Here is a 23,606-nt window from a genome sequence, read left to right on the forward strand (position 1 = left end):
CAGCTCAGCCTGAGACCTTCTCTTTGTGATTTGATCTACCACTGTTTTTTCTCTCTGGGGGTAGTCTGGATGCGGGGAAATGCTGTTTTGCGAATGAGGTGAACTTGAGGAGTCAGAGGAGGAATAAAGGCAGGAGGACATTCATGACTGCGGTGGGCCTAGCACTCTATGGAAGGGTTGACACGCAGGGTAGCGATGTTCAAGAAACAAGTCTTGAGTGTCCCTGCTGTCCTGGGGCGACAGAGGGTGCCCTTGACTGCATGGACTTTACGTTATAGTCGAAGATACTACTGTTACATGTCAGTACACACAGGAAAAGATGTTAGAAAGGAACAGCAAAGCTCCCATGATCGAGAATGAGGCAGAGGGGAGCTCCTGTACGCTGAGTGGGCTGGCAGACCAGGTCTCCTGCATCCCTGAATATCACAGTAACTCCCAGGATGCAGAGTGGCTCCATGTGTCTCCTTGTGTCTTTCAGAACCCCGTGTATAACTGGAATCCTAAAATCCAGGGCATCATCTTCAGTTCCATCTTCTATGGTGTACTCATCACACAAATTCCTGTCGGATACTTGTCTGAAAGATATTCCATCAAGAAAATGATCGGCGTTGCATTATTCCTCAGCTCTCTCCTTAGCCTGTTAATGCCAATGGCAGCTGGAGGTGGAGAAGCTTTCCTCCTGGCATGCCGAGTAGCCCAGGGAGCAGCCCAGGTACTAAGATAATGCAAAAACTGAACAGGGTTTAAATTCACAGAAAGTATCAGAGATCACATGACCCAATCCTTCTAATTTCAGGGGTCGGTATCCATAGCTCAGCACGTCATGTGGGTCAAGTGGGCTCCTCCCTTGGAACGAGGCCGACTCACCTCCCTGAGTCTATCAGGTAATGACGTAGGGCTTAAAACGGTTGAATCCTGCTGTCATGTCATTCTAGCATGTTTTTCCTAGATCTGTAAAAGATGTGTGTTTTGAAGTGTCCAGGGCTTTGGAAACCATCTGCTTCAGCCTCCTTGCTTTAAAGAAATGGAAACTGTCTAGAATGAAGAAAGGTCTTCTTTATCTCAAACAACAGGAAAAAAAAAAAGAGAAAAGTGAATATTTTATTCTTTTCTTCTCAGTGTTATGCTTTACATGTGTATTTCACTGCACATTTTTTATTGCTACCATGAGGCTACATTCTCTCTATTCTCAGATGCCTGTATTCCTTAAGGGTGTTTTTTGTACTCTCTGATTAGGAATTCTGCTGGGGTCCTTCATTGTTCTGCTTGTGACTGGATTCATCTGCCAATCCCTGGGCTGGCCCATGGTCTTCTATATTTTTGGTAAGTCTCTTTCTATAATATCCCAGTCATTATTCAGAGTTGAAAAAAAATTAAAAATAAAAACTGACTATAATGTAATAATTTATATAAAGCTAATGACATTTAAAATCATGAACCTTATTGAAGGAAAGAGAGAAGTCAATATTCCTTAATTTCACATTACTTGTTATTGTACGTAACGTCCGCAATTCTATAATGTAGGTACTAGAGATCCATACCCCTTATCTGAACCCCCTGGGGGAAAGGGATGACCCACTATTGTTCATGAAAAGGACCATACAGACTGAAGCAATGCTGGGAAGGACATACATAAGGGAAGACACCTCAATCCCACTCAACTCTCTCTTCCTTACCTTCTTCTCGGGCTGTTTGCCAAATCAGTCTAGAACGCAGTCGACCCAGAGGCCTGTTAATGTTCATTCAAGCCAGCCATCTGTGACCAGTGCAGGATACCGAAGGGCGAGGAGTGGGTCTAGAGGGACGAACGGAAGATATCCAATGAGCACTGAGCAAATGGCGAAGCCCTAATATGAAAACATGCCTTCCGGCCTCCAGATGCCATTGCTTTTCATCCCTAAATTAGTCTCCGGTAGTGAGTAACGATCAGTGTAGTGAGAGGACCCAAACGCTGCACCAGGAAAGGGCCTAAAAAACTGGGACTGTCTAGCCTGGTAAAAAGAAAACTTGAGAGAGCATGCATAGAAGAGAAATGCACACGTGCTCTGTATTACAAAAGTAAAACCAACCAGCAGAAATTACAGGGAGGTGAGGTTTGCCTCCATGAACGACAAGCTCGGTAATTAATGCTGCCCAACAGTGCTGATCAAAGGTTGGATGACCTCCAACGCTCATGGTGTATTCCTATTCTAACGTCACAAACATGCGTACGGCAACCTATGGCATTTGCAGCTCTCATGGGGGCCTCCGTGAAGCTCAGGACAGCAGCCTTCCCATGAACCACCTCCTATGGAGGCACCTGGAACCGGGGGAAGGGCTCAGAGGGTAGCGGGGTAGGGATCCAGGCGTCTGCCTCCACCAGTCTTTACCACGAGGCGTCTCGCCATGCCCACAGAGCCAAAATGGCTGGCCCCAGTTCGTGGCAGAGGCAAGACTAAAACCAAGAAGTTTCGTTCCATTTGAAGGTTATTCTCAATAAAATGAAAGAAATCCAAATCCACACCGCTTTAAAGAACAAAACAACGTCTGCCTTTGAGCAGCTCCTAATTGCTGGAGAAAAGTTCCCAAAGGAGCAAATAGGTTCACAAGCTCACATTTGTGCTTAAAACGACATCCATTCTGCTGTGTTTCCCTCCACAATTATCTCAAACTTCTCTAGTCTCCTCAAATCTCTAAAATGGCTCCCTTTCCCCCCTGCCTTCTCTCTCATGTCACCTCCCTTTCAACGGTGGAAATTATTGCTCAAACTGTCTGTACCCACTGCCCCAACCTCCCAGACTTCTCAACGTCTGACTCATGTCTGACCCATTCTGCCATTGAAACACCTTTTTTTTTTTTTAAGATTTTATTTATTTATTTGTCAGAGAGAGAGTGAGCACAAGCAGGGGGAGCAGCAGGCAGAGGGAGAAGCAGGCTCCCCACTGAGCAGGGAGCCCAATGTGGGACTCAATCCCAGGACCCTGAGATCATGACCTGAGCCGAAGGCAGTCGCTTAACCAACTGAGCCACCCAGGTGTCCTGTCATCATCGATGAGATCACTTACGGCTTCTATCAGAGCTGCCCTGATTCTGCACTGAACCCATTCTGGGCCCCCTCCAGCCAGGCCCTCTGCATAGAGTTTGTGAGGTCGAGATTATACACTCTTCAGAGCCCATGGCCATCACTCCTAGTCATGACTCCCAGAACTGTTTGCTCAAAAACCACCAAGGCTTTTCAGACCTGGCAGGACTCTTCTGCACATCCACTGAATTTAGATTTGGCCAACGAGGGGCAGGCAAAACTGCTTGCAGAAGATGTAAGTGGAGCATGATGGGGAAGGCAAGAATTTCTACACATAACCGATCAAAATTTCTTGTGGGTGGGATAGGATCTGGGTAGGAACAGGAGGTCAAGCCTCAGACCACAGCGACCAGGGATTTGTGACCAGTGGCATCTAAGAATTCTAAGTTGAAATCTCATTCTTTTTTGGGTTTCTTTCAAAAATTTTCTTTGTCTTAGATTTTCTGTAGTTTGAATATGATATGCCTCAGTGTAAATTTTTTTGTATTTATCCTGTTGGTGTTCTCTTGAGCTTCCTGTGTCTGTGATTTGGTGTCTATCATTAATTTTGGAAGACGCTAATTATTCCTTCAGACAATTCTCCTGTTGTGTTCTCGTTCTTCTCCTTCTGATAGTGCCGTAATGAATATATTACACCTTTTGTAATTGTCCCACAATTCTTGGATACCTGTCGTTTTAATTCTTTTTCTCTCTTTGCAATTCAGTTTTGGAAATTTCTACAGACATTTCTTCAAGCTCAATGATTCCTTCCTTGGCCATGCCTAGTGTATTAATGACCCCATTAAAGGCATTCTTCATTTCTAGGTTAGTGTTTTTGATTTCTAGCATTTCCTCATGATTTTCTTATTAGAGTTTCTATCTGTGTACTTACATGAATCATACATTCTTGTATGTTGTCCACTTTTTCCATAAGAGCTCTCAGCATTATTAATCACAGTTGTTTTAAATTCTTGATTTGATAATTCCAGTGTCTCCAGCATTTCTGAATCAGTTCCAATGCTTGCTGTCTTCAAACTACATTTTTTTTTTTTGTCTTTTAGTATGCCTTGTGATTTGTTGTTGTTGTTGGAAGCTCAACGAGATGTGCTAGATTAGAGGAAGGGAAGCAGTCTTTCCGTGTGAGGTTTTGTGTTTATCTGGCTTGGCTAGGGGTTGGGCATTGCTCAGTTTGCTATAGCTCTACGTTTCAGAGGCTGTAATTTCCTCTCTGTTTTTATGTATTCATAGACTTCTTAAGGTTTGGAACATACAGTTTCCTCATCTGCATTTACATACAGGGAAACTACTGACGTGGTGGTAAGGTGTGGGGGGGAAGACAGTGTTCTACAGTCAGACGATTAGTTTCGGTCTTTTGGTGAGCCTGAGCCTCTGGGCTTCACCTTCAGAAGTCCTTCCCAGTGTTCCCCCCATTATGTAAGACAGGGAGGCCAGAGGGGGTTGCAGTTGGGTATTTCCCTTCCCTTAAGCTGATTAGATTCCGGTAGAAGTTTCCCTTGACAGTAGGCTTTGTTAAGAATAGGATGCTCTAGAGATCATTCAAAACAGCTACTTTTCCTTTCCCCTGCTGAAAGGATGTAGGGATTTTTCTCTGATCTTCACTGTGAGAACCTGGTTAGGTCTCCTGGAGGTAAAACTCACTCACAAAAGTATGAGGGTCCATTCAGGACTCCCCCAACCCAGACTTTTTACCTCTCAAACCTGTCCACACAGCCTACTGCAATTAATCAATTGCCAGGTTTTCCCACCCTGGTACTGGTTCCCATGCCCTTTTCTGTTTCTGGATTCTGTTCCAGGAAGTTGTAATTCTCTGTATCCACCTGTCTCTCCGATTTTGGGTACAGGAATTTGCTCTATGACCTCAATTCTCTAATGGATCAAAGAAGAGTTGTTGATTTTTACTTTGTTCAACATGTTTCTTGTCATGAGGATGGGAGGGAGGACTCTCAAGTTCCTTACATGCTGGGTCAGAAACCAGAAGTCATTTTGAAGTTACATTTTTGTCAATATAGGATGAGAAGACATATTTTATTTAAGTTTCTTAACAAACCCATAACTTCATTTACAACTTTTAAACATTCGTGTGAGTTTCCATGTATAGTCTTGCCGCAGGCCTCACCAATAGCCAAACCTCCCTTAAAGCAAGTGGAAGCTCTTCAGTCCACCTGTGCTTGACCTGTGCTCTCAATCAATCCATCACAAGTGGGGCCTTTGCCTGGCTCCCTGCTCTGGGCTTTGTGCTTCTGGCCATTCCGTCTCAGTCTTTTGCAGACTCAGCCTCTTCCACTTGCCATTAACTCTTGTCTTTCTTCAAAGCTCTGCCCCAGGCTGTTTCCTCAGTTCCTCGAGGACTGTACTCCTGCCCTGAAAATACAATTCATGCTAAGTGTCAGCTACCACTGATTAGCCATGTGTCCCTGGGCAAGGATGCAGACCTTTCTGAACATCATTTTGAAAAAGAGCTAATAGCCCCATATGAGTTTCTGAGTTGACTAAAATAATATATTGAAATGTACATGTATTTATTAGATATTCACTCCTCTCCACTTACATTTCACCTTGGGATTGGGTTCTCAGATCACAGAATGACACGGAAATAGTATATGGTCGAAACATCCTTTTAACGTTGTTTAAAGAGCGCTGTAGAACTCTAAGATCTTACAGTGGCTCCAGGTTTCCACATGGTCTCATCCCATCACCTCTCGTCCTCGAGCTTTCCCACCCTCCCCTTGCTTCCTCTCCAGTCGCAATGGCCTCATGGCCTAGGCCTTCGGCATTCCCTGCTCCCTCTGCCTGGAGTGTCCTTGCGCCACATCCACGTCCCAGCCTTCACTGAGTATGGCACTCCTCACCTCCTCCCCCTGTAACTGCCCTCCATAGCTCTCGTCACTGACATTTGATAGCTTTTACTTATTTACTTTTCATCGTTTCTTTCTCATCCGCTAGAAAGTGAACTCTATGAAGACAGAAATTTTTGTGTTTTATTTATTGCTGCATTCCCCGTACCTAGAATAGTGAATGGGATACAACTAGCATTTAATCAATATTTGTCTGATGAATGCATGCATTTCTGGAAGACTGACTGATGAGTACTACATACTCCCTGTCCTAACGGACGATTCCTCACAGAGGACGTGTGTAATCCCTCAGGCCTGGGCTGAATCTTAGGAGCATGGCCAAGACCTAGCTCTCAAAGCTTGGTGATTGTCAAGCCCTGTGAGGGCTCACGGTGGGACACACTGGGAATTTGTAGAGATGAGGGCCTAAGAGCAGGGAGTCCCGCTATGATAACTGGAGGGATAGAGAGGCCCAATCAGGAGAGGCCAGAGGGCTTACTGCCCTTTCTGCAAAATTCATTCTGTAGGCAGACACAGCTGCGGATACAGAGGACTATCAAACATGTAAACCTTGTTGCAAAGTTTTAAAGAAGAAAGAGGAGGTCCAGGTTCTCTGACCGATAATGACAAATGCGAATTTGGGAAAGAGACTTACTACAGACAGAAGAAATTTCGATTCTAACGTGTCCTGCTTTGATAGGTGCTTGTGGCTGTGCCCTAAGTCTTCTCTGGTTCGTTCTGTTCTATGATGACCCCAAGGACCACCCCTGTATAAGCATCAGTGAGAAGGAATACATCTTGTCCTCCCTCAACCAGCAGGTAGAACACAGATGCTGCACTGTGGTATCTCCCAGATTCTGTGCCAAATGAAACTGTTCCCGCTCGTCCTCCTGTGCTAACAGTTGATGGTTTTTCCCCAGGTCAGCTCAAGGACACAGCCTCTGCCAATCAAAGCTATGATTAAGTCTCTTCCAGTGTGGGCCATTGCTTTCGGTTCTTTTGCTTTTCACTGGACAAATAACATCATGCTTTTGTACACTCCGACGTTTATCAACTCCAAGCTTCATGTGAATATAAAAGAGGTAAGTCTACCTGTGTTCTCCTTTTAACTTTATGAAGGACTGTGCTCATTTCTTTGTTTCTTATGACTCCAATCCTAGCTCTTGCTCACCCCTACACTATTTAGCTGACATTCTGTACCTGGAGACTCAATGTTTCCAATTCTTATGCTAACGTTTCCCAGAACAAAAGGTGTAGGCACAGTATCTGGCACTCTCACAACAGAACACACTCACTCACGTTCCCACGGGTCCCCTACCTCCCATTCACTGCATGATCACCCTAATTAGTATAACTTAAGGCTCAACACCATCGTTCCCTACAGAGACCGGGATCCTACCCTGCCACACTGCCCAGCTCACACCCAACCTATCTCTTGGGATAGGGCAATGAGTCCTGGGTTGAGAACCCATGACTTGGGTCTTGCTTTGAAAGGATGGGCACTCGCATTGCTTGTCTGACTTGGGAGAATCACTGTTCCCTGAACCTTATGTTCAAGGCCATAATACCAGGAAAGACTCCTATAGAAACCGAATGCCGAAAGTGCCATTCATCAACCAACTTCCAGTATCCCAGCCTAGGGGCCAAGTGCTCTCTGATTCAGTGTTATCCTCCATGAGACCATGGACGGGTTGAAAGGATTACGAGCAGCGGTTCAGAATAAGCACCATACGATTGTCTGTAATTGCTGTCATTACTAGGTCTACTGTCTTGCCCAGGGCCCGCATTCCCCATTCCCGACACTGGTCTTCTGATCTCGATTCTCTAGTACTTTCAGGTCCCGTGACACTAAGAAGAGAAAACTAGACTGACTCTGACAACTCTTCCTGACCCCAAAACTTTTCTCCCCTTTCTTTTGGGAGGTGTGGCCCCAAGCGGGAACTCTGGGGTTGCACGTTGGTGGTTGCTGGCATGGCAGCACAAATTTTAGGTACTGAGTTTTAGCACAGGCATGACTCTACCGATCACACTCACCCTCACGCTAACATTTACTTCCCAGAACGGGCTGCTGTCGGCCCTCCCCTACCTGCTTGCCTGGAGCTTTGGTATCCTATCAGGTCACCTGACAGACTTCTTCCTGTCCAGGAATCTTCTCCGCTTAGTTACCATCCGGCACCTCTTCAACACGCTAGGTAAGGAACAGCCGGGTCGCTCAAGCACCTGCGGCCCTCCGCCCCCGTGTCCGGGACGCCCCTAACGGTGTCGTGTGCGTCACTCCCCAGGGCTGCTCCTGCCCGCCTTCTTCAGCGTGTGTCTCCTCTACCTGAGCTTCAGCTTTCCCAGCACAGCCGTCTTCCTGATCCTTGCCAGCTCAACGGGAACCTTCTGCATGGCCGGAGTTCTCATAAATGGCTTGGATATTGCTCCCAGGTAGGGTTTAGAAATCTCTTTCTTGTAGCCAAGCCCTCCAGGGTGTTTTAAGATTCCGACTCTTTTGTTGGAGTTCGTGGCCAGCAGGCCAAAATGCTTCCAGAAGCAACATCAACACAGTTCATTCATGTGATGTAAGTAATCATTATGTACCTAAGGATACATTAATGTTTGAACTCACCGGGCTACACTATATGAAACATATGTCATAGATTCAGAGCACAGATTCTGAGGTCAGAAGGTTCCGTTTTAATAACAGCACGACCCCTCTCCTCAAACAAACGACTTACCTGCTCTGGGCCTGTTTCACACCTATAGAATGGGAGTGATGAGAGAATGCTTACCTCATAGAAATAAGTTAATTTAGGCCAAGTACACAGAATAGTGCCTGGCCCACAGCAAACACTGTATACAGGTTTCCTGCTCCCCATTGCCATTATAATTGAATGCAGGTTTATATGTTATGAATCCTCATGACAACCCACCAGTTAGCAATACTTCTTTTATAACGAAGGAAACTGAGCGTCAGATACTTGTCAGCCTAAGATCTCACCACTGGTTTGGGATCTTACCTGGGATTTTAATCCAGATCTGTCTGGCAAGCTCTTTAGCTTTCTGTGATGCCTTTCTTCAAGCTACACTAAGTGTGACTGATGGAAGCCGCCCTGTCATTTGCACAGCTCTGGGGGACACTGTTTACACTGTGCTGTATAGGGCTAGTAGTCCCTGGAGAACATGGATCTAGCAGGAACAGAAGTCTCTGAAGTTTAGCAAAGCAGCGGCCATGGGTAGAGAGGCAAAATCAGTGAAGCATAATCCGCTTGTCTTGATTCTTACAAAGAATCTTGTCCGTTATATCTACACGAGGTGAGTGCCAGAGTAATGAGGACGTGTGTCCACGTGTTTTATTCAGTTCCAAGACCCTCCTTAGAAATGCCCACAGGTGTTCTGATTACTTGGAATCATATAAAAACAGATAAGGATTATTTGATATAGAAAAGCACAATGTCAACTGAGGCATATGCATTCTGAAATCAAGAATGTATGGAGGACATTAGGAGAAGGAAGGGAAAAATGAAGGGGGGAAAATCAGAGGGGGAGATGAACCATGAGAGACTATGGACTCAGGGAAACAAACTGAGGGTGTCAGAGGGGAGGAGGGTGATGGGATGGGTTAGCCCTGTGAAGGGTATGAAGGAAGGCACGTGTTGCAAGGAGCACTGGGTGTTATACGCAAACAGTGAATCATGGAACACTACATCAAAAACTACTGATGTATGGTGACTAACATGACGTAGTAAAAAAATAAAATAAAATATAAAAAAAATAAAACATAGGTTTTCAAAAAAAAATAATTACTTTAATTCACTAGAATATATAATATTCTAAATTTCTATGCACCTAACATTTTACAACTGTAAAGCAAAATTTGAGAAAACTGTTCAATTTCCACATAGGATTCGGCAGCTGTGGATGACTGACATTCCCACTGGGAAAAATCTGAAAAGGTCAAATAAAATGCCAAAAGTAGGGGTGCCTGGCTGGCTCAGTCAGTGGAGCATGTGACTCTTGATCTCGGGATTGTTCGAGACCAAGGTTTGAACCCCACGTTGGGTCTAGAGATTATTTAAAAATTAAAAAGATAAAATAAAATAAAATACCCAAAGTATTCACTAAAAGGCATCAGAGAGCAGCCGAGGCCTATAAAACCAAAGACACAAGAGGATAGCACCTCTTAGCTGAGCTGACAATTCCGCCACTTTTTCCTTGGGGTCATTTGGCAAAAGGCTGGTAATCCAGGTTTGGCCCTGGGACAAGCCTGCTGTTCTGCATAGAGAAATTAGTCAAGCATTTGAGTTGCACAGGGCTGGAGTGACAACACTGAAAATTAAGGGAACTTAAACATAAAGTCAGTTTCTTTCTTTGAGATATTTGTTGATTCTGAAGTTCAATGGGGCAAATGGCAAAAAAACAAAACAAAAAAAAACACAACAAAAAACAAAAACAAAACAAAACAAAAAAAAACCCAAACCCAAATCTAAGCAAAACCATGAGGAGCAGGGCAGAATTTCCCGTGCTATCTATACTAAGGAGACAAGTATCTACCAAGGCCTGGAGGGACCTGGCTGGGTATACTGAGCTCTCCATTGACCAACATGGAGGGCAATACCTAAGTAACCTATACTACAGGTTTGGGTCTTAGCAAAATTGAAACCCAGCCTCATCTCAGTTCATTTGTTAATTAGATTAAAGTGATCCATTCCTTCCTCACCAAATCTATTTACGAGAGAAAAGGCTGAATCTTTTCTTGCAAAACATAACATATGCTTCGAGTCCCTGTACCTCTTATTCAAAATGTCCTGCATTTAATAAAAATTACTAGGCATAACAAAGGATAGGGCCATAAGATCAATAACCACAAAATGCATGAGAAATAGTCTTACAACTTATACAGATATTAAAGTTAGTAGGCAAGAAGAACTGTGAAATATCTATGATTACTATATCCAAGAAACCAGGGGAAAAACTGAAGAAATTAGAAGAAAAGATAAAGAATTTGACCAGTATTGGAATCTATAAAAACAATCAAATGGAAGTTCTAGAACTGAAAAAATAAAATGTCTGAAATCAAGATCTTAATAAATAGGTTTAATGACAAATTAGCCAAAAGAGAAGACAGTATTGGTAAAATAGGAAGACATATCACAAGAAACATCTGAATTGAAATATAGAGGGAAAAAAAGATAAAAGAGCATAACAGAAATGTGGAATGAAGTAAAAAGGCTAACAAATTCATACTTGAGAGGAAAAAGAGAGATAAAATGTGACATAAGCAATATTTTAAGAGAAAACAGCCCCAAATAATCCAAAAGTAACTAGACGGTAAACCACACATGCACAAAGCTCTGTGAATTTCAAACAGGATGAAATGCAAATTATAATATATATATATGTGTATGTGTGTATATATATGTGTAAATATATATATAGAGAGAGAGAGAGAGAGAATGCCTAACACCAGAAACGAAGAAATCTTAAAAGGGACTAGAGCAAAAAGGCATGTCACTCACAAGCAGCAATACTCCTGACAGAAGACTTTTCAATAGAAACCATGAACACCAGAAGTTAATGATATGAGCTCTATAATGTGCTAATAAATAAATAAATATCAACCTAGAATTTTATGCCTAGTGAAAATATTTTCGAAAATCAAAGCAAAATAAAAATGTTTTCAGACAAAGAGAGAAACTGTCCCCAGTGGATCTTCACTAAAAGAGATACTAAAAGAAATCCCTACTGAAATCTGTTAAAAGGACTGAGGAGCAATTAGGGAGAGTAAGTATATGTATAATTACAGAGACTACTGATATGTAAAAACAACAGAGAGTAACTTGTGAGTTTGAAATGCATATTGAAACAAACTGCATTAAGGAATTAAAATACAGGATGAAATAATGCAAAGAGCAGGAGGGAGATAAACAGAAATGTTAAAAAATTAAAATCTTAAAAATGTTCTAAGCTCTGGCACAGAGAAAATAGTAAAAGTATAATTCACAAAAAACTTAAGTAAAAAGTACATTATAGTATCTTCAATGCTTGAAAAGAACAGTAAAATAATGTCATAGAAGGAAAAATAAAATGGATGAATCTAGAAGAAAAAGTGGAATATAAAAGAGGAGGTCAAAAAGAAAACAGAGAACAGATAAAGATAATCACAAGTATATCCGTAATTATATTAACTTAATATAGATGAAATACTCCAAGTAAGTATCAAGATTGTCAAAGTCAAAAATAAAGGAAATGCAGTCCTATGTTGCAAATAAAAGATACACGTTAAACATGAAACTACAGCAAGGATGAAATTAAAGAATCCAAAGAAGTATTCCAAGCAAATATTAACCAAGAGAAACCTGAAATAACTATGTGAGTATCAGAAAAAAATGGAACGCTACTAGAAATAAAGGGTGTTCGTTCATAGTGGTGAAGAGAAACATGTCAGAATTACATCTCTGTTTGAACCAACAATACAGCTTTAATTTATATTCATTATGAGTTGAGAGAACTCAAAGAACTAGACAAATTTACAATGAAGGAAGACGTTTTCATAACCTCTTTCAATAGCTTGTACAAACACAGAGGTAGACAAAATCAGTAAGGATATGGATGACTAGAACGACAACAAAAATTAACAGAGCTGACCTGGCTGACATACGTAGAGCACCACACTGTACCCAACAAGGAGAGGATTTAAGTTATTTTCAGTTGCCTATGGGACAGTTATTGAAATTGGTGATATTCTGGGTCATAAAACAGGCTGCAATTGATCTAAAATGCTTGAAATCATTCAGAATATATTCTTTGATTACAGTGAATTAAGGTTGCCATCAAAAGCAAAAGATATATAACCCCCTTTGCTTTGAGAGTAATGTTTAAGTTGAAGAAATCACCATTGGAATTAGAAAATGCTTTAACTAAATCATAATGAAGTAGAACATTTCAAAACATGTAGGATGATTTTAAAATCATGCCCAGAGAGAAATGTATAGCTTTAAACATATATATTGAAGAACAGTTAAGTCTTAAAATCAATAATCATGTTTCTTATCTCAAGTAGCTAGATAAACAGCAAATTAACCCCTCCCCCAAATTATGAAGATTAGGACAAAAAATTATATGTAAAATCAATAGTATCAGAAGTTGGGTCTTTGGAAATTAATAAAAGTAATAAAATAATGAAGACTGAGTACGAAAAATTATTAATATCAGTAATGACAAAGCATGCATTATGGTCAGTTTAGAACATAGAGAAGAAATAACAGAGTAACTGCCAGAACAACTTCCTGCCAGTAAATCTGACAATTTAGATGAAACCAAAAAGTCCCTAAACACATACACACACACACAGTCATAAAATATAATTTTTAATATTTTTATGGGGAGAGGGGTTCATGAAGGCAAATGTGACAAAGCCTCACAAAAGGCATATGTAGCCCTATTCCCACAAAAACCCTAGGGGACCTACTGCTAAAATGAACAGGGGAACTATAACTTCTGGGGACAATCGGTGGTTTCTGTCCCAATCTGCACCTATCGTTGCTAATAACCATAAACGTTCTTCTTTACGCATTAGAACTACTCTCCAGCTCCCCCTAAAAAAACAAATCAAATTTCCACCCTGTGACCTCATACAGCTCAACATGCAGGGACTGTTGGTCCGTATGTGATGCCTCTCTGATGTAGGGACATCGAAACTAATAGACAAACTATACACAACCTCCCATATTCAACAGGTGAGGGCAGAATAGGAATGAAATAGACCTTGGGAAATAAAATGAACAGAACAAAACAGAAAACCCTCATTCTCATAAAAGGAAAGAAAAGCTAACACAGAACCTTTAGTGGTGAAATCTTTTGAACAGGAAAGGCAAAGACTCTCCCCCTGAAGAGAACTAATTTCTGCTCTCCAAAAGGCACGTTGTTCCCTGTGGCTGGTGGATTTGACCCCTCCTCTAGCCATCATTCTCCGGGGCTTGCCTGCTTTTGTAGTTCACTTTCTGCTGAGCTGGGTTTGGGCACCTGGGACTGGCCAAGCATAGCTGCTTGGAAACTAAGCTTCTGGCTTCCTCATCCATGTACTGGGAGCAATCACCGGGGCCAGTCGCTCTGGGACCGTGGGAAGAGACCAGGTGAACAGAGCCCTTCGCTTTTGTATTAACCCTAAACCAGTCCTTATCGCCAATAAACATCACCTTCTGAATTTCTCAACTGTGTTCATAGATTTCCTAATCCTGCTGGCTTTCCCTCCACTACGTTCTCACTTTCACAGTCTCTAAATCGTTTTTACTGTTAAAGCCAACCTTTCTGACTTTGTACTGCAACCAGAAAGTTACTCTTATTCACATAAGTTTTTTGACATTTTAATGGAATTTGAGAAGGAGGGATGAAAAATTCAGGAAATCAACAGTTATTGCTCTTAAACCCCATTTTGTTAGGTTGTCTTTTCCTGCAGCATTTGTAGGACTTGACTTGTGTTCTGTTGTTCTTTTTTGTATAGTTATTACGGATTTCTTAAAGGCGTTACAGCTGTAATTGGGATGATAGGAGGACTAATTTCTTCTACTCTGTGTGGAGTAATCCTTAATCAGGTAAGAAGCCTCCAGACACGGGTGATTAGTTTTATAATATTCCTTATACAGAGTAGAAGGAAATATATATACAAACAATTGTAGATGTGACATCAGCAGGAGGTGAGTAATGAGATATTCGCTCACATTAAACTTAGATCAGACATCCCTCCAAATCTACAGATAATGTAATTTCTTTCTCATTGGATGTCAAGTAGTTGTGCTGGGCACATTTTAGTCATTGGTTTTGGAAACACAAATGGACCTCTATGATTTTTAACGCGTGCGTGGCTTGATCCAAATAGGAATTTGGCTGGGTGAATGGTAATATAAGTAACAAGATACAGTTTTGTTAGAAAAGGAATGAAAAATCAAGAGCAAATAGAATTAGAGATCAAAAGAAACCCTTCTCTAAAGAGCAACTTGTGTTTTGACAAGTGTTGTGGACAAGGTTACTTGAAATCCTTCTCTTAAGAACATTAAAATGCCCTATCAAATTTAAACAATCATTTTCGATGCATACCTGATCTTGAAAAAGATGTAAGAGAAAATTTCGGAGATGAAAAACAAAGGAAGAATTCGATCCCAGAGAGGTCAATGCCCGCTGAAGCCGTGGGCTGCTTTGGTGCAGTGACCCTTGCTGGGTGATCTGTAGCTTTGGCTGTGATGAACAAACCAAGAATAAGAGATAGTATCCCCAAAACCACCCACAGAAAAAACAAAAAAAAAAAGTCAGATTGGAAACACTGGCATAGATCTGTAATCACAAAGGACTACACCCTCACACCATAGTACCATGTAGCTTACATGCAAACTTGCTTTATTTGAAGGAAAAGCTACGAGCTGAGAAGTAGCCGTGTATAGACAATTCCTACACATGCTCTTTATCCCATGACTTGGGCCAAGGAGAGATGGTTTGCAATCCCATGGCCAAATTTCCCAAAGAGAGCCCACCATCATCATGTTCTATGTACTTACGGTGTCAGAAAGGCAGGAAAAATCACCATAGCCATGGAATCTCCCTGGACAGACAAGTGGCTAGGAAAGCAGGATTCCAGGAGACCAGGCTGATTTCTCCGCCTGAACAGAGAGCCCACTCAGCCTGTCCCTCCATTTAACTCACTGGGATGTGCCAAGCACACTTCCAAAAGTTGTTAGGTGAGCTAACTTCTCTGCCAACTTCCACAAGGTGGGAGGAAACGTGCTCCAGAATAGTTCAAAGTTGTCTCTGCCCAGTAAGAAAATTAGTCTGTCTCAGCCTCAAAGGGAGAGGAACAACTGAATAAAGACCCTTCTGGACATCTGGAACAATGAGCCAATTTTCACAAAGGTTTGAGGCCCAAATTCAAACTCTATTTGTTTCAAATGCCGTAAGCCAAGCATTGAATTTCGGGAGGTCCACAGATGCCTAGTAGAAGGAAGTAAAATTTTTCTGGAGAAACTCACCCTAAATTCATACTCTAGGATTTTCTTTTAGATTAAGGTTTAGTGAGAACAATTTTACAATCAATCAAAAATCACCAAAAGTGTGAGGAAATAAGGTGTCATGTGAGAGAAGAATGAAAAAACCTTGGAACTGGACCCTCAGAGACACTGGAAATCTATGCAATGTTTAAAGAAGCAGATTACAGAGCGGATTGAAAATATAAATAAGAAGCATGAGATCTGACAAACAGCTAAAGCTAGCCTCTGGTAATTAAAAATATAAAAATGAAATAAAAAATTTCAGGTGAAATACAGCTAACAAGAGAATTAGTGAAGTTTCTGATTCCATTAATGAGAAAGTAAGTAATTTGGGCCAATTCTCTTAGTAAAGGCAATTTAAAAGCTTGGAAAAATGTAGAGTCTCCTGTGAAGCTTCAGAGAACCAGAGAGATGGAAAACTTGAACAGGCAAGATGTGGGAGAAGCCAGGAACTGAAAGAATGAGGCAGAGAACTACGGGGCCTTTTCCACTGGGCCGAGGAAAGCAAATTTTCTGGTTGCTTTTGAGGGCCTGCCAAGGATGAGGACCCTGACAAATTAACTCTTGTTTTAGTCTGAGACCTTCCAAGAGCTGCATGGAAGGAGTAAAGGTGACTAGAACTAAAGCAGTCCTCACACAGCCTGCTTGAGGCATTAGGGAAGAACAGAAAATACCCAACCGTACTTTAAAGGGGTTCCCATTTACCAGTGCCCCAGACCGGTCTGCAGGACGCAAACAGACTCGTGCGTGCGGGCAGAGGCATCACCAACCCGACTGTCACCAGAAGTAGTTTTTTAAAAGTGCAGTCTCCTACACACAACCAAAGATAACCAGGCACACGAAGGAGACACGGCAAAATGGGGGAAACCAGCAGGACAGACAGCACACGAGAGCGGCAAGAGAAAGGGACCCCAAGACAGGTCAGACTGGTACCACCAGCTCGCGTAACCGCCCTGGGAAGGAGAAACGAAGCTCAGCTCGAAAGTTGCTGTAGGATGCCCAAACCATAGGAAGTTACAGAGGATATGTGAGGAAAAAAAAAGACTAAACTAAAGTTTTAAAACGGAAAACTGTACAAACAAAATTAGAAACTCAGTGGGTGAATTTGACAGACACGGCAGCGCTGCTAAGAACTCCAAATCCCAGCGGCAAAACTACAGAGGTCTTTGCTTCTCAGCTGACAGACCCATCTCAAGCCAGGCGACGGGTCAGCTGGGAGAGCCGGTCCTCGAAGCACTCCCAGCGGCCGGGGCAGAGCAGAGGGGAGCAGTGAAGAGGCAGGGGCTCTCCACCCTTCTGCTCCGAGTCATGGTCCAGAGCAATCGCGGCTAACCTTGACTTCGAGGGGGCTGTGCAGTGCGGTCCTACGGTGTGCTAGGAAGGAGGACCAAAAATGTCACATCGGTTCACTCCTCCGGTCACCAATCAGTTCCCTCTCCCTGGTGTGGGTGGAACAATTTCACTTCCTACGTAAGGGAGGCGACACAAACCCCAAGTCCCATCCAGTTATGGCATCGAGTTCAAAGTGCAGACTGTGTCCTGTCGTCCCTGCGGGTACGCACAGGAGCATATCCGGGTACCGCACTCCGTCATGCTGCATACTGCGGGAGCGCCGTCCTCCATTAACCATCGTAAATACTTCCTTCCAGAAAAGGAGGAGTGGGAGACAAACAGTAGCTACTGGTTTCCAGTAATGTCGGCACTGTGCTAGGCGGACATTGTGAGAGCTACCCCTCCAGGTGCGCCTGAGTGTTCTCTGATCAGGTCCCGAAGTGACTGAATGTAGGGACTGGTGGGGGGTGCGGTGGGGGATGATTTGGGAGGGGTCTGCCTTGATTAGCGTGCTCTGTGTGGAGTAAGGTGAGTGAATCAAATATCTGGTGACAAGAAGAGTGGACTAGGAGCTCTAACTAGTGCAGCTAATTATTAGTTGATTATTGCAACATAATTTTCTCTGGTTCTTCTCTTGGCTTTTCCCACTTGCATGAAGTTAAATGTATTCATGCAACTTATTCTGGCCAATGACATATGAGAGGAAGTTGTGTGTGTTCATTCTGAAGAGAAGCGTTAAGAAGCAGGAGGCCATTCCCTCCCTGACACAGCAACTGGCAACAGTCAAAATGGCGGCTGCATCTCTACCACCCAGGATCTGGGGTTGAGGAGATGGAGTGCCTCACTCCTACCTAACCTGCTGTGTACCCTAGTATAACCACAAACCCAAATCCCTGCCATTAAGAGATACAAAGATAGATGTACTGAAAGATTTTAATACACGGCTTGTAGTAATTGTTGCAGGAGAAAAACATCTGTAAAATATGAAAGAGTTGAGCAACACAACTAACATCCTTGGCCGAACTGACATATATGGAATCCTCATTCCTTTCAAGGTGTCGTGGAACATTGCAAACACTGACTACATACTGGGCCATTAAGTAAATTCTAGCAATTGTAATAGGGCTGTAATTACACAAAATGTGCCCTCCAATCACAATTAAATTATGATAGAAATCAAAGACAGAACAGATAAGCAGAAAAATCCACACATATTTTGAAAATAAGAAATAACATTTTAGATCATCGGTTGCCTATATTGGCAAGCTCAGTGATGTGGCTCATTTCTTCCACTGAGGATAGATGGTAAATTAGATTTCAAAGGATCAATATTCTATAGAAAACCAAAGTGCAGTAACATCACTACTAATACCAATAGGATTTCTAAAAAGATCACATATATTTACAAACTGAACAACATAATAGTAAATAATTATTAGGTTTAAAAGAACATAAAAAAGTGAATTCAGTAACACTTAAAACTGATTAACAGGGAAATTGTTACATGTGGAAATACACTGGACATTTAGGGTAATTTATAACTTGACCTAATTTATAAAAGAAAACACAAGAAAGCCAACCAAAAATAAATATGCTAATAAGCATTCAACTCCCATTCCCAGAGTTTGGGAAAAACAACAGAGCAACCCCAAAGAAAAAGAGGGATTAAAACAATAAGGGTAAAATAAATAAGTTCTGCAGTTAATAGAACAGTAGAGAAGACACACAAAACTTAAAATTGGTAATCTGAAAAGATTACTCAGGTAGACAATCTCTCTGGAGCAGGATATAAGAGACAAGATTCAAATGTTGGAAATACGAAGGGAGAAAGGAGAAATTTTTTTTTGGAGACGCTGTAGATTAAAAGCTAAAAACATTAAGAACAACTCTGTGCTAAAAATCTGGGAAAACCGGATGAACAAATATATTCATATTCCTAAAAATATATACAATGTGTATTCAAACCTCAACTCTGCTACTTATAAGCAGTGCGACCTGGAAACATTTCTTATACTCTAAGTCCTGGTGTCTCCAGCTATAAATGGCCAAAATGACAGAGAAACCTCATGGGGTTTAGGGGCTTACCAAATCAGATCATGCAAGCAAGTATCAGACTCTCATGTATTCAACCCATAAAAGTTATTAGTATCATTGTTTGCATACCCTTTTAAATGCTCCCTATCCTATTGTGCAGCATTCTGAAAATGTTAGCAAACACAATTAGTCAAGAAAAGTAAGTTACAGGTATATACAATATAAATGCACAAGAACAAAGTAACATTATGCACAGAGAACAGACTGTCCTGGGGGGGATCAAAGTTAGATATTATATTGTATGAATATCTAAAGCACAGTACCAACCAATATTACAAAGTACCTATGGGGGAAAAACACTGAAAACTGTGCAAACTCCATAAGAAGAAAACTACACACCTTTTAAAGCAGCATCAGTGAAACTATATGAAGAGGGAGGCACCCCAAGTTTTTATGTTGGACTTCAGGTCCAAATCACAATGAAATCTATTAACTTAAAATTATTGAAAACTTTATTATTTATCATTAAATTTCTGGGCACATCTTGGTCCTTTTCTTGACTTTCTGTCAAGCTTGGCATGTTTTAATTAGAGAAATTGCTAACATTAAATATATTAAATGTCTTGTCTGAAGGAAACATTGTTTTATTTTTTCAATGTCTACTCTTAATTATATTTTATTATTCTAATTTTAATTTTCTTTTTGAGAGAAAGGGAGAGCAAGTAGGAGTGGAGAGGGGCAGAGGGAGAGGGAGAGAGAGAATCTTAAGCAGGCTCCACACCCAGCATGGAGCCATTCGTGGGGCTTGATTTCACAACCCTGAGATGGAGACCTGAGCAGAAATCAAGAGTTAGATGCTTAACTGACTGAGCCACCCAGGCGCCTCTACTCTTAATTATATTTTAAATAAAACAGATGAGGATTTGGTCAAGTTCCAAAAAAATACATTCTGTATGATAAAGTTTCATTTCAAACCAGAGGAGATGGATTTAAAAAAAAAAAAAAACAGTGGGCAGCCCACTTATAGAAAAATACAATTATACTGTTCTCACATCTGACCCCAAAATTAATTCTAGATGATTAAAAATGTAAGTGAAGAAAGGAAACAATAAGGATGCTAAAGTAAAATAGGACTTAATAATTATATAAACTTTGGGTTGGATATCCTTCAAAAGCATGGCATCAGACACCTAAACCCAATCTCGATGCATTATACATTTAACTACATAAAATGTAATTTCGGTTGATAAAAAAGGTAAAAAGCAAAATGGTAAAACAAATCTCAAACATAATTAAAATTCAATGTCATCTTTGAATATAGATGCAAAAATGAAATAAATCACCAGTGCATAGAATCCACCAGCATTATTAAAATATATGCCTAAGGCATTTTCTATGAAAGTAAAAGTGGCTCAATATTACAAAATCTATTAATGAAACTGATCATATTGTTAGGCTTAAAAAGAAAATGTGTTATAAATAAAAAAGGTATTTCATAAATTTTATTCAAAAACATTGGCGGGTATGTAATGAACTACCAATATACTCAGATTTATAGCAGCAAAAAGTGAAAAACAACTTAAATATGAAGAAATAGGGATGTTTTATAAATTTTATAAATCTAAACTCTGGATTACTAATCAGTCAGTAAAGGTTATGATACAGTCAAATATTTCTTCATATGCTAACATGTTTCTATTTCTAAATAAAAAACCACATGCATTCTTGGCTTAAGCAGTATGTACATCATAATGTTATTTTTATATGAAAATTTATATGTACATAGACATAAATCAAAAAGTAGAAACATAAGGGGCGCCTGGGTGGCTCAGTCGGTTAAGCGTCTGACTCTTGATTTCAGCTCAGCTCATGACGTCAGGGTCCTGGAATCGAGCCCCACGTCGGGCTCTGAGCTCAGTGAGGAGTCGGCTTGTCCCTCTCCCTCTGCTCCTCCCCCCACTCGATTGTCTCTCTGAAATAAATAAATCTTTTTTAAAAAATAGATAAATAGTAATTATCTTTGTAGAGTGAAATTAAAAGTTTTTTGCTCCTTATGAGTGTGTTTTCTACGTCTATTAAGTGACTTGTGTTGAACCTATACTAATTTTAATATTATATTGGAAGTGTTGCAAAGTACCTCAAGCCCACTAATTTATAATCACTTTGCACTGTAATCCCTCAGGATCCAGAATCCGCCTGGTTTAAAATTTTCTTTCTGATGGGACTCATTAATGTGATATGCCTACTTTTCTGCCTCATATTTGGAAAAGCAGAAATTCAGGACTGGGCCACAGACAGACAAGAACACACGCGCCTCTGAAGGTAAGCAGTGATCAGCTTGAGGTCAGATTTTGAAACTGGGGGTGCAGGGAGGGTGGGGTTGAGGGTGACCCCTGAGCAGACTGTTGCTGCTAAGATAAGGAGGAGTTTGGGTTTGGGGGAAGAAGGGGAGCACATCACGTCTAAAACTCTCTGGTGTCTTGATGGACAGTCAGCCCAGGGGAGGTGCTGCTCCGGGATTCTGGGGAGAGAGTGGGGCCAGGGACATAGAAATTTGGGAGCCTGGGCCTCTCTGACAGTAAGGGCGAAGAAGACAAGGGGATGCTTTCGAGGGGATGGGCAGGGCCCTCGACGGAGCAGAAAGTACAGCTGAAGCGTGAGCTATCTCAGAAGAGAGTGAGAAAGGTGGGCCCCAGCACCCACCTCAGATGCTACCAGGGGTCAAACCGCATAAGGTCTGCGAATTTACCCATGCATTTGACCCTGATTAGAGTGAATGATGGAGACAAAAGCGTCCTTTGAAGGTCAAAAGAGAATACGGTATTGTGCCTTTCTTCTTGAAACTCTGTCAGTGGTAAATAAAGAGTAGACCTGTCTCTTTATAGGATTATTTCAGCTAATACATAAATAAGAATCGGTATTTGTAGAATATTCTCAGTTTGCAAACTCCAGTGAATGAAAGGATCTAGGTTTTATGCGTCAGCAGCTGCTAACATCACAGAGAGATTCAGACACATTGTGTACATCCTGAGGAGAGAACACACGACCACCAAGGTCTTGCCACAACCAACTGGGTACAGTCAAGCCTGTAGAGACAGCTACTGTTTTGTAAAAAATACAGAAACTACAGAACTCACAATGCGGTGAATCCTAAGGACAAGGGGGCACCTGGGTGGCCCAGTTGGTTAAGCATCTGCGTTCGGCTCGAGAAGTGATCTCAAATGCTTTGTGTGTGTGCTTGTTCCAGATTCTCTAGAATAGAGTTTCACCTTTAAATTCTACCTTTCTGAGTCATTTCACTTAATATGTGTTTCTTACAAATATTTCACCCACTCAGAGCTGCCTCCTTTGCAGAGAGGAGCTTAAACCAGCAGCATTTGTTTTATCTATTTATCTACAAATAGACTGCATTTTCTGAGATTTGATTTCCTATCCCCTTAAAGCAATGACCCCCTGTCTTCGTGGTCCTCCCACGCCTGCCCCCTGGCCTGCCGCTAGTAGCTCAGGTTTGCGGTATATTTTAAATGCTGGTTGTGCTTCCACGCTCTGATTAAATCTTCTTTGAAAACGCGTCCATTTTTCACTAGCATGCAATATTTTGCTGCTTTCTTTTCCCTTCCAAAATATCTTACGCACTGGACTTTTCTAGTCACTTTTCTCCTGCTGGGACCGAGTCGGCCTGAGCTGGTAATTCCCCACACACCCCACGGGTGGAACTTCCCGTCTCCTGTGTACTCACCCTCTGCGTGTTCCATCAGGCTGGAGCCAGAGGGCTGGGAGCTTGAAGCCCGCATTGCGCACCCCAGCCTGGGTGACAGCCGGAGCGGGGACCCCAGCACAGGGAGCGGGGTCTCTGCGGAGGCGTCTCCCTTGGCCCCGCTCTGCTTGCCTGTGCTGAGAAGAGAATGGAAGGTTTCTTGGACAACCTGCATCTTCAGGGCTGTGGGAGGAAGGGCAGCGCGCAGGCATCCTGCAGCGTCCACAGTGTTTCCCGCGCACAGAGCGACACTTTGTTGCAAACTTGGTCAATTTCAACCTTGCATCTTGAGTGAAGAAGCGGGGCGGGGGGGGGGGGGGGTGCGGGGGGGGGGGGGGATGGAAAAGGGCTGAGTCATCGTCACGTGTCTCCCCTCGAGCAAAGAGCCAGTGTGGGCCTAAGGGCCTGGGCCGCCCTCCGCTGGCGGCTGGAAGCGCCCCGCACTCCCGGCCCACGCGGGTCCTTTTCCCGCTCCCCTGCCAGGAAGGAGCAGAGCAAGGAGTCCGGCAGGCGGCTGTGAGTTCACTCCAGTGTCCCCTTTACTCTGGGTCCTCTGTTTCGAATTTAGC

General features: G+C 42.1%; 1 protein-coding gene across 2 annotated transcripts in view; it reads left to right on the forward strand.

Annotated features, from left to right (window-relative positions):
- Nucleotides 1-23,606, forward strand: part of SLC17A1 (solute carrier family 17 member 1) — a 40,542-nt gene that overhangs the window by 12,057 nt on the left and 4,879 nt on the right. For both annotated transcript variants that reach the window (XM_057304962.1, XM_026511248.4), the window contains exons 4-12: nt 479-712; nt 797-884; nt 1,237-1,323; nt 6,596-6,714; nt 6,816-6,977; nt 7,955-8,087; nt 8,178-8,325; nt 14,381-14,471; nt 21,463-21,602. In XM_057304962.1, coding sequence (XP_057160945.1) covers nt 479-712; nt 797-884; nt 1,237-1,323; nt 6,596-6,714; nt 6,816-6,977; nt 7,955-8,087; nt 8,178-8,325; nt 14,381-14,471; nt 21,463-21,600 — 1,200 coding nt within the window. In that variant the 3' untranslated portion in view covers nt 21,601-21,602. The remainder of the gene's footprint in view (nt 1-478; nt 713-796; nt 885-1,236; nt 1,324-6,595; nt 6,715-6,815; nt 6,978-7,954; nt 8,088-8,177; nt 8,326-14,380; nt 14,472-21,462; nt 21,603-23,606) is intronic.

Source organism: Ursus arctos, unplaced genomic scaffold (genome assembly GCF_023065955.2).
Source record: "Ursus arctos isolate Adak ecotype North America unplaced genomic scaffold, UrsArc2.0 scaffold_31, whole genome shotgun sequence".
Lineage (NCBI taxonomy): Eukaryota > Metazoa > Chordata > Mammalia > Carnivora > Ursidae > Ursus > Ursus arctos.